Raw genomic sequence first — 17,619 nt, 5'->3', positions numbered from 1 at the left:
AATATTAGAACTAATTGTTGGTTTCACATGTTCCTGTTTTTATCAAAAAAGCCGTAAATTTTATGTTAGGCAAGAAAATAAGTAATACGTCATCTTATATTCTATAGGTAGCATTATCTTAAACTATCATTCTATAATAAAGAATATTATTCATAAATAGTTTTAAGTGGTTTACCCACTTGGCCAATCAGAAGAGGTCTTGTGGAAGTACTGTATAGTGTGTATTCGATGAGGTCAAAGGTTGGGGCACTTCTCGCGTGCAAGGTTAATAATAATGTACTGTTTAACGGTAGACGTAAAAGTTTGACTCAACTCAACCAAACAATAGCTAAATAGTTGTAGTAATATATCACGGTAAAGGAAAACATATTCTTAAAAATGTTGCTCTCTTCAAAGTTATTATAATATATGAAATAGATGTAAAAGTATTGCCGTTAGATATGCCGCAAAACGTGTATGTTTCTCCAACCTCGTTTTGGACTGTACAGCAGGATCAGGAAGCGTAGGAACGAACAGGTCTGAGAAACGCTAATGTCGATACGCCTTCTTCTAGAAAGGTTGCCAACAGTATGTTGGTGACTCCATTCTGGCAGCACACGGCTTGTTGAATATAGATCAAGTGCAGTAGAGTACACTGGAGGTTGGTCAGATTTTATGAAGTGCAGTGCAGACATTGATAACTAGCTGCAAATATTTTATATGATAAGTTTAATAAGTGTATTAGCCTTGTTTTTTGCCATAAAGTCAGGTGTGAAATCGAAACTGAAAATTAAAGTATCCAGTAATATGATGTAACTAAATCACATAATTACATAAATGGGGATACTGTTTTAAGGAAAAGTGTTTTTAGAAGTGAATATTACTGGTTAGTATTATTGCTATCTCTATATGATAAAATGAATGATTTATAGGAAACGAAAATGATGAGGGTGATGTTGATGGTAATTCATTTTTTTAAAAATTACCCTAGTTTTAATAAGCCACTGACCTTATACATTTTTTAAACATTTAAAACAAAAAGATAAGAAATTCTTTGTCGTCTTGATGTCTGTTTTCTTTCCCCAGCAGTGTCAGTACACTTTCATCCATCCATCCATCAATGCATGCATGTCAACAAAAGTACATGTGAATTCCTATTCTACAAGAAGTACACGTAGAGTTACTATTAAGAACCAAATGAGTCATATGAAATTATGTTTCTTATATATTTATACATGTATATATTTATTATATGTACAAAATGTACTAACATTTCACTTTCTGTGACAAAGAAATAAGTCAAACTAGTAGACTAAAGGTATCCAATGATTTTATTAACTAAAGGTATCCAATGATTTTATTACTCTTCTCAGATTCTACCAGATTATTTCAATATTCCTATTTCCTGATACCAAATAGTAACGATGTCAAGCAGTACCAGATTTGAGATTCTGTGGTCACCAGTCCACCCTGATAAGTTTTTGACGTTTGGAACTGATCTAACTTTATATGGAGTACAGAAGATATCAGAAGGCAATGTATCCAAGTCACAAGGCCAAACCATTGCTGATGATATGTTTGCAAATTTACTATCAGTCAATACTGATAACCAGTATAATATGAAGGTAATGGCAGATCAAGGAATGTATGCCAGCTGTATTTCTGCTATCACTTGTTTTTTTTTGTAAATTTACAAAGGTTTGGAGAAATTAAAAAATTAGTTCTAAGTGTATTTAGCACAACATTTTGGACCCAATTAGTAAATGTACCAAAAATGCCAGAGGAAACCCAGGCTTCCCTGAATGTGTACCACTGTCACTGTGTCACAGTGTGTATATCCCTTGAACCCTACTGTGTGTTAATTCAGTAATGAGTATGTATATTTCATGTGACAGTGTAATCCCCATATGTAGTGACTGTGAAATGGTAAGTGGTATACCCACTGTATGCTTGTATAGTCTGACTCTATTGGTATACTATACCCCGTTTGGATGTGTATCTGCAGGATGTATTCACTGTCTTGGTGTCTATATTATGTGGGTGTTTATCCCCTAGGTATTACCATCTAGGTTTTATCCCCTGGGTGTCTATACTAGATGGATGATTTACTGCATTGGTGTAATAACTCATTATGCTGTTGGGTCAATCTATCAATCAATCAATCAATCAATTTTTGCAAAAATTAAGATGCAATAATGTTGATCATCAAAACATCACTTTGTTTATACAAATAGCTGAATAATTTATTGAATGATATGAATCAATAAGCTACATGTAGATGTCATTTGTTTTTGTAATCCAGTGTGTTGCATGGTACCCCAAACCAGAGCCAGAGAATCTACTAGCGGTTGGTTTAAATCATGGAAGAGTTGTTTTGACTAGTTTTGGTCAGGAAGGAGATCCACAGGGATTAATTGGTAAAGTGTTTGTACCAAAACATGGCAGAACTTGTACTAGTTTGGTATGGAATCCTCTCAATTCTAACCTGGTAAGTTGTAATATTACATTTATACAGTTCAAAACTTACCAGAGTACTACAGATTTAACATAGAAAACTTGTGACAGTAAGTCAGTATCTGTCAATCTATCAATCAATCAATCAATCAATCAATCAATCAATCAATCAATCAATCAATCAATCAATCAATCAGTCAATCAATCAATCAATCAATCAATCAATCTATCAATCTATCCATCAGTCTATCTCTCAGTCAGTCAAGTAGTATTTCAATGAATCAATCAGTCAGTCAACCAGTGAATCAATCAATCAATCTATCAATCAATCAATTAATCAATTAATCAATTAATTAATAGTCAGTCAATCAGTCTATCTCCCAGTCAGTCAAGTAGTCTGTCAATCAATCAATCGATCAATCAATCAATCAATCAATCAAATAATTAATAGTCAATCAATCAATCAATCAATCAATCAATCAATAGTCAGTCAATCAGTCTATCTCCCAGTCAGTCAAGTAGTCTCAATCAATCAATCAATCGATCAATCAATCAACCAATCAATCAATCAAATAATTAATAGTCAATTAATCAATCAATCAATCAATAGTCAGTCAATCAATCTATCAATCAGTCTCAGTCAGCCAGTCTGTCAATGAATGAATCAATCAGTAAACCAATCAGTCAGACAGAAAATATGGTTTTATTTGTTTATCAGTCTTCGTTTTTGTTGTGTATGACAAATATTGTGTAATGGCAATGAGTTTTTCTCACTTGTTTTGACTGTGAATAAATGTGGGAATGTAGGAGAGTTTTATTCAATTGTAATGTCTTTTCTAAGATACAGAACAAAACATCAATGTAGTGTCAAAGTACATCAAGATTTTCTTCTATTTAGTATTATTTACATCAAAAAGTGTGTTTGAACTCGGCAATTAAAGGTGGACTTACTTTTTATGCTGATTATTAAATTAATTCAAAATTTTTATTTTTATTTTCTAGTTGGCTGCTGGTTTTGGTGAGAAGTCGAGAACTGATTATTCTATATTGATCTGGGATATCAATACTAAACCAAGTAAGTTCAGTGGCATTTTGTTATCAATTCAGAAATCATCAAGCCATGTGCTTTCAACATTGTAATAATTACATATCAAAGTACAATATGTTGCTATGCAGATTTCAAATTTGTTAGGACTTGTTGTGGTGATATGCAATTTTACACATGATATATTTATTCAGCAAGACCTTTAGTCTGTCTAGTTTGAAGTTTGCCTAACATAGTAAAATAGTGACAATCTTTGAGATGAAAATATTGATACAATTGTGCCACTATAATGAAAGGCAACTGTCGGTAAATTTATTCAAAGTCTGTCATTCCATTAATTCCAGGCCCCACTTCCTCCCCTCCCAACCCCTTCAATAGTTAATTGTTGCCATTAGACAATTGATAGTGACCTGATTGGGTCAAAGGTCACTCTTGTCAAGATTGGTCTGTTTATTCTATGTAGCTACCTACAGTGTGGCCACTTGCCAAGTGTATCTAAATCACATTGCTTTTCAAAATGATAATATTCCATGATTGCATTTTCATCACATTTCTATCACAGCAGTGGATTTGAGTTCCACACCTGAAAGAACTAGGACCATGGGATATTCTGAGAGTCCGTCTTCCGTGACCAAACCATTAATAGAGTTAGGTAAGTCCTTCAGTGACCAAACCACTGGTAGAGTTAGGTAGTCCTTCATCAGCAATCAAACCATTAGTGGAGTTAGGTAAGTCCTTCATGTCACCAGATAAGTTCAAGTGGAGTTAGGGAAGTTTTTTGTCAATGTCAATGTCATAGCACATTACAGACAGAGAAATTCTGTTGACAATGTGTAACTGTTGAAATCACTCTTTTGTTTCAGCTGTCTGTTTAGTTTCTGAAATTTTCCCGAAACTTGTACAGATATATTTGTTTTGTTGTCCAGCATTTAATGACATTGTAATCAAGTTGATAATTATGTTTAAAAATATTGATGTATTTGTTTTATTTTTTTGACAGGTCTTTCTGAGACCACAACCTCAATAGCCTGGTCCTATCACGATCCAAATACATTTATTACTGGAATGAATAACAAATATCTACGAGTCTTCGACCTACGAGGTAATATCGTTTATTTGTATCTCTCCTCAAATTTTGAATTTTATGTATATATTTTGAGTGTGTGTTTTGAAGTTGCCATAAGTACTATGGAATAAGGGAAAGGGCCTTCTTGTTCTATTTCTCTTAATATCTTAATATCTTAATATCTTGTCTCAAGATAGCCTCATTATCATTTCATTGCTCATATCGTCAATCATGCTTAGTTGAAAGTCTGTCCATGTTTTTAGATTGTTTCAAGGCTAACATGTAGGCGTCATACTGTAAACTGGGAAATTTTCGCTAAAAACTTATTTTCGCTAATTTCACTGGAAAACAAAAACACAAAAATAAGTGCTGCCTTGAACACAAATGTAACCAGTCTGGTAATTAGTAAATATTAGTCTTTGAGAACTAGCTGAAGAGTGTAAAATTGTAAACGTTTTTAGTAGCAAAAATATCTAGGTTTAAGGTATCAGAAAGGAGTGTTTAATCATCACTGCTAACAATACAATAAATTAAAAATGCTGTCATCAAGATTTACTAATTTACAGTATTTTTGCTCAAGTTGGGGAAGCTCAGAAACAAAAAGGGCAATGTGGTAAAACTGGCATAGTTTCCAATATGTTGTACCATAATTTTGGTAGGGAATCTCTGTAAAATGACTAGAGAACTCTTAACAAAAAACACTGTACATATTGACATACTTTTATAGTCTTTCCGTAGAGACTTTTGTATAGTATTGAAACTTTACACTCCTCATGCTGTGTGTGATTGAACATTTTCTACAATGTATGTAGGAAGTTAATCGTAGAGGAAATTACATATTACTGTAAACATGGAAATTTTCACAAAAGAGTTATTTTCACTCACTAAGTTCGCCGGAAAACACAAACACAAAAATAAGTACTGACAAAAATGCCTTCTTGCACATGAATACAATTTGCCAGTCTGGTAATTAGAGAAAATTGGTCTTTGGAAGTTTGAGAACTTCCTGAAGACTGTAAAATCACAAAGTTTTGTAGTAGTGAAAATATCAGATGAAGCTGTCTCAAGCTAAGAAATGAACTATATCCAAGTTTTGAGTTAAAATACTCAGTCAATAAATGCAAGTATTTCTGCATAATTTTACACCATACACCATGGAGTTATTATCGTAATGATTTAACGCCAAAGTTGATCATCCATGAACTTTAACTGAATTCTCTTATTCTGTTTTGTAGATCCATCCAGGCCAACTAAGGTGGCAATCACCAAGGCAGTGTATGGTTTAACAGCTGACCAACACTCAGCTGCTAGACTGGCATCATATAGTGAAGGACAAGTCACTATATGGGATCTCAGGAACTTTGAAAAACCTATATCCTTAGAGTGTTGTAGTCATGTGCCATTATTTGTTATTGAACACTGTTCTATAGTCATTTATACTTTCAAAGTTTGCAGCAGACTATAAATTCTTTTAACAGTTATCACAGTATATACTACTAAAGTCATTTTCTCAAATCACAACCCTCAAAAAAAAATTTGAAGTGGTAGATGTCAGTAAGTTATGAATTTCTTACTAGACCTTGTTGTCGACATCAGACCATCGACGGACGGAATCTGTTACAAACAGAGAAAGTAAAGAACTGAATTGGATTAATAACACTAGGCACAGCATGTTGGACTTGTATTACCTTCCATCATTTCATAAGAACAGTTTTGTGGCCTCTTTCCATAATAGTTCATGTTCACAAACAAATTTCCAGTTCCCCTGACATTTCATGTACACATAAAGAGGCCATAAAACTGTTCTTATCAGACCATGGTGTGTAGTACAAGTCTCTGCTGTTCCAACATGCTGAGCCAAGTGTTATTAATCCAATTCGTTTGTTTACTTTCCCTGTTTGTAACAGGTTCCGTTCATCAATAGTCTGATGTCTGTTGTTGTAGATAAAGTATTTCAACATTGATTTGTGAATGTCAATGGCATCTTGCTGTGTTCATGGCAATCAGTGCTTTTGAAACTTGTCATGTTGTAAGGAAATCTTTGAAGAACTTCACTAAATCTGAAGATGAACTGGGTAATGTTTAAAAAGTAGAGGAACATTTATAAGTAGTCTGTCGTCAAAAGGACAACTTTCTACACTGTAAGAATGAATAAGTGTATCGTAAATTTACCTTAACCATGGCAACGTTGTGACAGTGAATGAAACTAGACCTATAAACAGATTATCCTGGTGTCCAACCAGACTCGGTCTACTAGCTGTACTTTGTAAAGATAGTCCTGTTGTTAATCTCTATGATGTACAACATACAACATTTAGTAAGTATTTATATTTACTTTTTTACTGTAATCCTTTGTAATGTCATACTATGTACACACATCAATGTCTGCAAAGTATGCTGTAAAACGTGTACACACATCAATGGCTGCAAAGTATGCAGTAAAACGTGCAATGTGAATGTTACATGTCCAAGGTTCAAGCCCAAAGGAATTCTAGTTGGTCACCAATAAGCATCAGAAGATGTCACTTATTACAGAAACAATAGGGTTACATTTTGTGAGTATGGGATGTTGATGACCTTTGCTAACTACTTTTGGGGAATACCCTTCCTGTCATGTTGCTGTTGTAGTCTTCTTGCCAACCATACGTAAAACAGTCTCATATATAATTTTATTTTACAAGTGGTTGTTTTTCGCTTTCCATAATCTTTCTAATTACACATCTTTGTTATTACTAGGTGGCGAAGATGTAGAACCTGCTATAATAGAAAGAACAGTTCAACGTAAGAAAAGAAAACAAAAAAACAGTAGTTAGCAGACATACTCTGGCTGTTATCTTGTGTTTTTAGGTTTTCATTTCAAACTTAAATTATTTCAATTTAGTTTCGTAAGTGAGATTCTTGTACATGTATGATAACGTTAACCATCTAAATATACTTCATATTCTATTTGAGTTTCAGTCAGTACTAAATATAGATCATTGCCTCATCAAAGTTTTTAGGATGTTAGAAATGTTCGCCAAAATGGTAAATTGTGAAAAATATCCAAAATGAAATATTGTAGAAGAATTCACATAAAAGAATTTAATTATTGCCAAATCTGTGTTGTTTGTGATGAACACATCAGGTAGATACAGTAAAAGTCGTGAGACAACTAGCAAAACAGTTGACAATATTTGTACTCAAATGCAAAATTCTGAGCACAGTTTCACCAATTTTCTTTTTACTTTCAGCATTTCTTGGTAACCATATTGTGTCTTCATTTGCCTGGCATCCTACTCATGAAAACAGAATGTTGTCAATAACTGTAGGGGGCGCTATTAAAGATATTACAGTATTTGAAAGGATTGCGTTGGTAAGTATTGGTGTTCTAACATTAACTGTAGGGGACGCTATTAAAGATATTACAATATTTGAAAGGATTGCATTGGTAAGTATTGGTGTTCTAACATTAACTGTAGGGGGCGCTATTAAAGATATTACAGTATTTGAAAGGATTGCATTGGTAAGTATTGGTGTTCTAACATTAACTGTAGGGGGCGCTATTAAAGATATTACAATATTTGAAAGGATTGCATTGGTAAGTATTGGTGTTCTAACAATAACAGTAGGGGCGCTATTAAAGATATTACAATATTTGAAAGGATTGCACAGTTAAGCATTGGTGTTCACTCACTGGCATTGTTTGAAAGGATTGCATTGGTAAGTATTGGTGTTCTAACATTAACTGTCGGGAGGCATTGGTGGTTGTATCTCAAAGTGTAAATTGTAGCGTTCAGTAACTAATTTATCTCAATCTTACATACAGGCATGGTCTCCACAAGCCAGTGTGACATGGTCCTGTGGAAAGAAACTATTACAAGGTTTTCATGGACTGGATAATCAAACCGTGGATGACGATGATATCTCTATCAAGATAAAACAGCGTGCCAAAGCAGGATACGGACTAAATGTTGATTCACTTAGTGAGAATGGTGAAATGACAGGCGATAGTAAACTAGCAACTCTATGGTCATGGCTTGCTGATATCCTTTGATGTAAAAGCCTACCTAGGTTGTTACACTTTAGTGACCATGTGATTAAACACACACATGAGAGAGACTGTTGTTCCATGGTGATATATTATGAAAATACAACTGTCGACATCAAAGCATTGACGAACAGAACCTGTTACAAACAGGGAAAGTAAACACATGAATTTGATTAATAACACTTAGCACAGCATGTTGGAAGTACAGAGATTTGTATTACATGTCATGCTTTGATAAGAATAGTTTTATGGCCACTTTAAGTGTATATGAAATGCCAGAGGAACTGCAAATTTATTTGTGAACTGAACTATCATGTATGGTGGCCATAAAACTGTTCTTATAAAGTGATGGCATGTTATTCTTGTCTCTCTGTATTTCCAACATGCTGTGCCAAGTGTTATTAATCCAATTCATATGTTTACTTTCCCTGTATGTAACAAGTTCCACTTGTAAATGCTTATCTGTTGATGATTTTCTTCTGTAGGGTTATTAGGGCATTGGATACCAATTATTCCGAATAATGACCACCTAGAATCTGAAATAATGAGTTTCTCCAAGGCCTTGTTATGTAACATAGGATTGTTATATATCATATGTAATTTGTCTAAACTCATTATGTATGACTATTTGGTAAGAATTTTCTAACAACATTGGAAATGTCGGCAATTTCAGCCAGTCATATCTGCAGGTAATCGGTAAGAATTTTCTAACAACATTGGAAATGTCGGCAATTTCAGCCAGTCATATCTGCAGGTAATCGGCTATCTTTTGAACTATTTAACCATGCAGAGTATGTAATATTTCATTATGTCTTGATATGATGAGAGTGCAACTTTACCTTAACACTGCCTCACAGGTGAAGAGTCTGAGAGATGAGGGTAAGATAAGAAATACTGGAAAGAGTGTCATCAAATTACCTGGTGTGAAATCTATGATAAATGGTGACTTAAACAGTACTGGTTTGTGTTTGAAAAGCGATGTAGGATCGGTGTCTTGGGAGGGATTGGATTGGCCATTGGAATCATTGGTTTATAGGAGTGAAGACAGGTTAGTCAAAGATTATAATGTTAGCTTTGTTTATCCAGTTTGTGTGATGTCATTCGTTAGGATCCTCCAGTCTTGCCGTAGTAGTGTAAATAGTTTCAATTTATAGGGGCACCAAACATTTTTGTATCGTGTACCATGGATACAAGGCATGGTAGTATTAGATCAATGTAATTATACAGACTTCTTGCCCTCATCTAAGACTGTCCTCATATATTTGACACCACTGGGCAAATGCTCCTCCTGAAGTTCTAAACTTGCGCTATGTTCATTCACATGTGACTCTATTATTGATACTAAACTATGCATAAATCAAAAATTGTGTATCCAGAGTTTGGTATGTGGAGTGCTTCGGTAGGATGCCTTGTGAATATGGTTTAAGGTTTATGGTGCGAAAGTCAAGTGCAAGGCAACCTGTGTACATTTTCAAAGACCATCATAGTAAATCAGGACAGAACAGAACACATTTAGAGTGACTCCTTTTACCTTTATGAATGTTAAATTAAGTATGTTCATTTCAAAGTTTGGTTCTGTTGCAGTTCCACCGTGTACCTTCATGTTTGTTAGCTCTATATTATATCAAGTACATTGTTGTATTCTCAGTGATATAGAACCAACGTTGATGATAACTAAGTCTTCTTACTATTCTCAGTACAATATCAACATCTCTTCTTTCTAGAACACGTATATTACATCTTTGTGGCTGGAATTTTGACAATGACCTTGAAGGCTTCTTAAATGAGTAAGTGTTGCTTTGTTTTAATTGTGATTACATGTAAGGTATTATGTGTAACTATAAATTTCAAATTTTTCATTTTTTTAAAAATTTACCTATCTAGTACCCTATATTTAAAAAGTACTCAAACAGAAACATTCAAAAAATAATGATCAATCATTATTCAATCATTAATCAATCAAACAAAAGTTGATGATTTGTAGAGAGGCAGATTGCATCAAGGACAAAGGGAAGAGTATTCAGATGAACATAATTTTAAAATGTATTAAGACTTCTGGTCAAAAGTAATTTGAAAGAAATATGTATACCATAAATGCTGTGGGTTGAAATTGCAACAGCAATGCTTGTCAGACAATAAAATGTAGAGTACCCATTGATTTCATAGAGTCCAACCAGTCTTGTCAGTGACAGAAAAGCAGTAGCTATCATGTCTTTCATTTCCCCCTTTTGTTTTAAAGTCAATTTCATAAATATATACATTTTTTAATTTTAGACAAGACGTTTATTGCTTCTTTTTTTTTCTTTTTTTTTTGCAAATATATACTTTGTTATACCATACACAAGCCAAGTTGAACAAAAAAATATGGAATTTATACTCTGGCCATTCTACGTCACAATAACGTACATCTATGTCACAACAACCCACAACTATGTCACTGGTTCTGCTGTGTTCGAAATAAGAGTCAAAATTGCCATTAATTTATCCGACTTTTCTTTGATATTTACTGGCACTGGTATAATTATGTTATTCTCCAATATTTTTCTTCATTCAGCCACAAAATACTCATTACCTAAGGGTTTTGTCACTACTCGTCTCACGACTTGTAGTAACAAAGCCCCTTAGGTCACTGATGTTTCCTTTACTGAACAAAGAAAAATATTGGAGAATAATATGTAATTATCTTCAACTCTTGATGGTAATAACTTGAAGTATGTTTTTCATTATTTACAGATTAGAAGAAAATGGAGAATTTGAACGAGCTGCAGCTATAGCATTGTTTAATCTAAAACTTAGAAAAACTATCGATATATTGAATAGAAGTGCTAAATCTACCAATGATAAGAAAGGTTAGTTCATGGCTTTGGTAATAGAAGGGTGAAATCTGCCAATGACAATGGCTTTGCTATTGAATAGAAGTGCTAAATCTACCAATGACGAGGAAGGTTAGTTGATGCCTTTGGTATTGAATAGAAGTGCTAAATCTACCAGTGACAGTAAATGTTAGTTGATACCTTTGGTATTGAATACAAGGGCTAAATCTACCAATGACAAGGAAGGTAAGTTCATGCCTTAAATACACTTGTCTCTCACTCCATTGCTCCACAAATATCTTCTAACGTATGTAATGTCATTTTGTCTCTCAACAGAGGGGGACCTCAATCTCAACGTGGTTGCCATGGCACTGTCTGGATACACAGATGACAAAAATACTCTATGGAGAGAGATGTGTGGTACTCTTTGTATGCAACTAAAGAACCCCTACCTCAGAGCGATGTTTGCATTCTTAACAAGTGATAGTGATCGCTATGAACTTGTCTTGGTGAGTTTAGTATAGTGATTCTGATTGGTCAGTATACAGATTTTAAGCTACATCGACTCTGATTGGTCAGTGATTAGAAACTAGCCAAATTATTTGAGTGGTCAGTATGTAGACTAGAAACTTGCATAGCATGTGAGTGGTTGAGCAATAAAATTGTATGCAATCTTATTGGTCAGACAAAAAACTTGCATACAATCTGATTGGTCAGGCAAGAAAGTTGTATGCAATCTGATTGGTCAGTATTCAGACTAGAGATTTGCATACAATGTGATTGGTTCAGCAAGAAACTTGCATGCAGTCTGATTGGTTGGTCAATATTGAAAGATTACAGTGTGGTATGACTAGTTTGTAAAAACTTATTAAACACCTCTAAATCCATATCTACCCCGTACCTTACAGAGTGAGTCTGGAATGAAGGTGGAAGACCGAGTTTCCTTTGCCTGTTTGTTTTTATCTGATGGGCAGTTATCTGACTATATTGATGTTTTAACCAAACAAATGATAAACGATGGTAATTTAGAAGGCATGTTATTGACTGGACTAACTAAAGATGGTGTAGATTTGATGGCCAAATATGTAGATATGGTAAGTAAGACTACACTAGCACTGCAATCATTCAGTTTTCTCTACTTTTGCACAGAAAATTAGTGAACTGTATGCCACATTTCTTTTGATAATGAAAAGACACACATGTATGATATGTTCTGGTGTAGTATTGCAATAGTGTGACCAGTTTTGTGTATGTAAACTACACATGGTTTGTTAGATTTGTTATTTTTCAGTATCGGTATGTGATAAAGATATTGCCTATTTGTCATTTGAAATTAGTATTCAAAAAATCCATGTTTAGAATATTTCATGGTGACTGTGAATTGATTAGTGTTGATTATCTGTACAGTACTAACTTATCATGCTAAGTAATTATGAATGTTACATTGTATGGCATTATTTTCCAGTCATGCTCTGGGGTAACTTTCATTGATTGGAGACTCTGTAAAGAACTTACCTGTTTTGATATATAAATGTACTTGGTTTTCAGAGTGGTGATGTACAAACTGCCAGTTTAGTGATGATACAAGCCTTACCAGGTGATATATCCAAAGATGAAAGAGTCCAACACTGGATGGACTGTTATAGAAGTCTGTTAGATAGATGGAGACTTTGGCATGAGAGGTAAGCCTGCCTACGTTTTGTACTACATTGTATATGTAGTTATACCATGTGAGTATGGAAACTTCAGTGGGTGTGTGTTTGGGCAGGGATGGATGGATGTTTGGATGGATGGATGGGTGGGTGGGTGGGTGGATGGGTGGATGGATTGATGGATGGATGGATGGATGGATGGATGGATGGATGGATGGATGGATGGATGGATGGATGGATGGATGTGTGGATGGATGGATGGATGGATGGATGGATGGATGGATGGATGGATGGATGGATGTGTGGATGGATGGATGGATGGATGGATGGATGGATGGATGGATGGATGGATGGATGGATAGATGCATTTGTGCACTTGTTTTGCTGTAAGAGTAAATTTGCATATTTGTTATTTTAGTTGTAAATATGTCTTCACTTACAAATATGATAACAAACCACTCATAAAATCTTGAATCTTTTTTTTTATTCCAGGGCCAAGTTTGATATATATAGAAGTCAGTGTGATCAGAGCAGTAGACCTTCCCAGCAAGTCTTTATCAGTTGTAATTTTTGTGGTAAATCAATAGCCAGCAATATGCTAACAGGGTCGTCTAGAGCAAGACTCATGACAGCGGGTTTTGGTGCTGGAATGTCTAATAAATCTAAGGTAAGTTCATCCAAAAGAGGCACAACCTCAAACATTACACAATTTTCTGTGTTATTCTGTATTATAAGCTTTTTATCTTTATGTAGTAATATTTGGCATTACTTAATAACTATTACCCTTGGAAGGACAGTTACGTATTTACTTGCATACCAGTCAGGAACATGTACACACTTGAAATGTTGGTGGCACTGTTTACATTCCTTCACCACTGTTACAGTTGGGTCTCCATTGAAGGAGGTTTCAACATATAGCTCAAATTTTGAATTGATGAAAAAAATTGTCAAAGAATATTTAAATGTTTCTAGTAAAAATGAAAATGAAATACTGTGCTATGAATAATAAAAGGTTGTATCATCAGTTTAGTCATTTCATGAAAAAAATGATGAAAATTGTTACAGCTGCACACTTGTGTGAAATTTAAACAAAATATCATCTTGAGGTACATGTATTCATGTATTCAAACTGTTCTAGTGATCGAATTACATGGTACAGCGCCACCAACGGTCAGAATGGGTTAAGCAGTATCTCTCCTCATGTCTGATCAGTCCATATTATATCTCTTCTACTGTTCTAGTTCTCACCTGTAAGAACTGCACATAGTCTAGTTACACTCAACACAACATTTCATTGTGAAAACATATGTCAGTGTGTGACCAGCACACAAAGAAAGCTTGGCAGATAAGCTGAATATAAGTTATGGATAGAGAAGAAAGTTGTAGTTTGATCCACAGATTTGTGATTGTTTTACAGAGTCCAAAAACCTTTATCTCTAAACTATGATATTTGTAATTGTTTGACAGATAAGTAGCTGTCCTGGTTGTCGGAAACCTTTACCTCGGTGTGCATTGTGTCTTATCAATATGGGAACACCATCTACACCACCTTCCACGACTAAAACTCATGAAACTCAAGGTTAGTTATCAGCTGTTAGATCGAATGATGGAAGAGCCTTAGCACAAAGCTTAGTTATCAGCTGTTAGGTCGAATGATGGAAGAGCCTTAGCACAAAGATTATCTCTATGATTGTGATACACCTATATGATTTACTGTTTAAAAAGTTGAAAATTATCAGGTCTTACTGATAATAATTGAAGTATTAGAACCATGTATAAGAGGAGAAACCAAAATGAAGTGACAAGGTCCTATACGTGACTCTCATTGATGATATCTCTTTGTTAAATACAATGAAATATTTTGGAGTTACAGTAATACATATTGATTTGGCCATCAAAGATGTCATAGCAGTATTAATTTGAGATGATTTCATTCTTAATGTTCTCTGGTAGTTTGTCACTGTTTTGATACGTATTAATTAGACCAGTGAAGAGACAGTACAGAATTCTCATAAGTTCATGATATACATGTAGTAGACAGTGAAATGATTGTAACATCAGATAGCTATCAACTTTCACATATTTGGGATGAACTGCATGTCTCTTTTCTGTCACATTTCCACCACAAGCTATGTACGACTACAAGATCATTCTTCCATACATGCCTTAGATTGGTACAGAGTAAAAGTTATTGACCTTTAACCTTCACATATACATAAACACGCATAAACAGACAGACGTGCATGCATGTACACTCACACATACATAAACACACATAAACAGACAGATGTCCCTGCATGTACACTCACACATACATAAACATACATAAACATACATACACATGCATGCACACATGCACAGATAAAAACACAAACGTGTTGCCATCTACATGAATCATCAAATAATCACAATTTCATTATATACTGTGTTTTTTTCACAGACTCAGCATCTTATAAACGTAGTCAGTTCAACAATTGGTTTACTTGGTGCCAGACATGTCGACATGGTGGCCATTCTGTTCACATGACTCAATGGTTCAAGTAGGCACATTTCATTTGAATTTCCTTATCTAGTTTTCATAATTTATTATATTGCTAAACAGGGCTTACATAAAAGAACTTTTTAAGTCCTTAAAAAATATGTGATACTTACATTTAATGACCCAACTACCATTATTGTAACTACATGTATGCTGTTCAGATGTAAAGCCTTGTTACCGTAGCTACAAATCTTGGATCACAGAAAATTGTGATTTTTGAGATGACAAAAAGTTTAAAAGTCATCATTGAGTGCAAGTTTCTCATTAACCCACCCATTGGAATTGTCATTTTTGACAAATTTATTTAAAGACATTTTCCTCTTTTGATACCGTATCTCTAATATCGCACTTTGATTTTCTATTTACAGGAAACATAGGGAGTGTCCTGTCACCAACTGTCATTGTAAATGTATGACATTAGATGGTGTTAGTACAGTCACTTCAACCAAGAAGACCGACTCATAGCATTCAGCCAACAAGGCCTACTTTTAAGCGTTTATTGCCAGCTTTACTTAGATATGGAACGGTCCTTCAGTCTCCTTGACCAATTACAGGTCATCTGTCATTGACACATAATAAATGCCGACAATTAAATGTTAAAAAGTTTCCTCTACCATTGTATCAATAATGCAAGATTTAATGATATATAACTGTACATTGTATGAACTGTCAATCCCATCCCACAGCTTCCCCACCTCCAGATCACATCTGCAAACTCTCCACCACCAGGTCCTATTCCAAAGCTCCACCACAGGTCCCAGCCCCAAACTCCAAAGTCCTACCCCAAACTCCCCACTACTAGGTCCCAGCCCCAAACTCCAAAGCCCTACCCCCCCCCCCCCCCCACCAGGTCCCTATCCCAAATTCCCCACCACCAGGTCCCTACCCCAAATTCCCCACCACCAGGTCCCTACCCCAAACTCCCAACCACCCGGTCCCTACCAACCCCAAACTCTCCACCACCAGGTCCCTACCCCAAACTCCCCACCACCAGGTCCCTACCTACCCCAAACTCCCCACCACCAGGCCCCATCCCCAAACTCCCCACCACCAGGTCCCTACCCCAAATCCTCCCCCCCCCCCCACCAGGTCCCTGCCTACCCCAAACTCCCCACCACCAGGCCCCATCCCCAAACTACCCACCACCAGGTCCCATCCCAAAACTCCCCACCTCCATATTCCCATAGATTTCTTAATTAAACAAAAAGATGACTGTAAATAAAGACTGATTCCTAGTGTGATATCACATTACTAATACTGGATGAAGAGCAAAAAACTCAATATCCCTAAAGTAGCTTGTATAGTATTAAAAAAGAGAGTGTCAGGGGAAAACAGATCAACTTATTGTAATAAGTCATGGTAATACCACATATATCCTGTTCTATTTTTATACACTGAGCAAAAATAATTGATTTGAACAGGTAACCTTAATGCTCCAGGGATTTCTCTGATCATAGAGCAGATGGTCTGAACAATCATTCAGTTGGCAAAACTAATGTTACGTCTGGATGCAGGTTTAATATAATGATATGCAAATAATGCAGACTGTACATGTACAATGTTTACAACAATGTGTGTATGGTGACTATCAACTAGACTTGTGGCCAGGAATGGTTCCACCTTCAATGTTTCCATAGTGTAGTCAGGTAATGGGGTATTGATGGGTTAGGTGATGCTTGCAGAATCTGTTGTGTAGACAGTGTTTTCTTGTCCTGGTCAGTACTACTAAGAGCATGAAGAGAATAAATGCATACACAAGTGTTGTTTTGCTGGCTGAGATTATCAAATTACATTTTAATGCTTCAGAAAAAAAAGAGTATTCATGTTAAAGCTGCAATAGTTGTAACTGGAATTTGTTTTTGAAAATGTTTCAATAAGTACAATACCTTACTTTTAATATCGTACATCCTGAACAGTATTGCATCACCAGTGGATAAACTTATTTTTTGTAGCTATATACACGATAAATCAAATCAAATTGAGTTTTTTGGTCTGCACCCAAAAATCAGCGACCTCAGCAGTGACAGTGATTTCAACCTGTTTC

General features: G+C 35.2%; 1 protein-coding gene across 1 annotated transcript; it reads left to right on the top strand.

The window, feature by feature from the left end:
• Nucleotides 1-501: 501 nt before the first annotated feature.
• On the top strand, nt 502-16,393 carry LOC144434255 (GATOR2 complex protein MIOS-B-like). The gene is made up of 21 exons (XM_078122708.1): nt 502-640; nt 1,353-1,604; nt 2,282-2,467; nt 3,436-3,508; nt 4,041-4,130; nt 4,479-4,580; nt 5,780-5,916; nt 6,732-6,861; nt 7,281-7,325; nt 7,775-7,896; nt 8,350-8,562; nt 9,429-9,619; nt 10,296-10,358; nt 11,305-11,420; nt 11,721-11,893; nt 12,293-12,478; nt 12,933-13,066; nt 13,529-13,703; nt 14,504-14,615; nt 15,477-15,576; nt 15,944-16,393. The coding sequence occupies exons 2-21, from the start codon at nt 1,404-1,406 to the stop codon at nt 16,038-16,040; spliced, it is 2,646 nt and encodes an 881-aa protein (XP_077978834.1). The 5' UTR covers nt 502-640; nt 1,353-1,403; the 3' UTR covers nt 16,041-16,393.
• Nucleotides 16,394-17,619: the final 1,226 nt, after the last annotated feature.

The sequence above is a fragment of the Glandiceps talaboti genome, chromosome 4 (genome assembly GCF_964340395.1).
Source record: "Glandiceps talaboti chromosome 4, keGlaTala1.1, whole genome shotgun sequence".
Taxonomy (NCBI): Eukaryota; Metazoa; Hemichordata; class Enteropneusta; family Spengelidae; genus Glandiceps; species Glandiceps talaboti.
The sequence above is the reverse complement of the archived record's forward strand: the minus strand, read 5'-3'. Positions and strand labels throughout refer to the sequence as shown.

Excerpts from the sequence above, each read along its gene's own strand:
- LOC144434255 (XM_078122708.1), top strand. The coding sequence starts at position 1,404 with ATGTCAAGCAGTACCAGATTTGAGATTCTGTGGTCACCAGTCCACCCT. Across the intron at positions 11,421-11,720 it reads ATCTACCAATGATAAGAAAG|AGGGGGACCTCAATCTCAAC; the intron begins GTTAGTTCATGG and ends GTCTCTCAACAG. Across the intron at positions 15,577-15,943 it reads CACATGACTCAATGGTTCAA|GAAACATAGGGAGTGTCCTG; the intron begins GTAGGCACATTT and ends TTCTATTTACAG.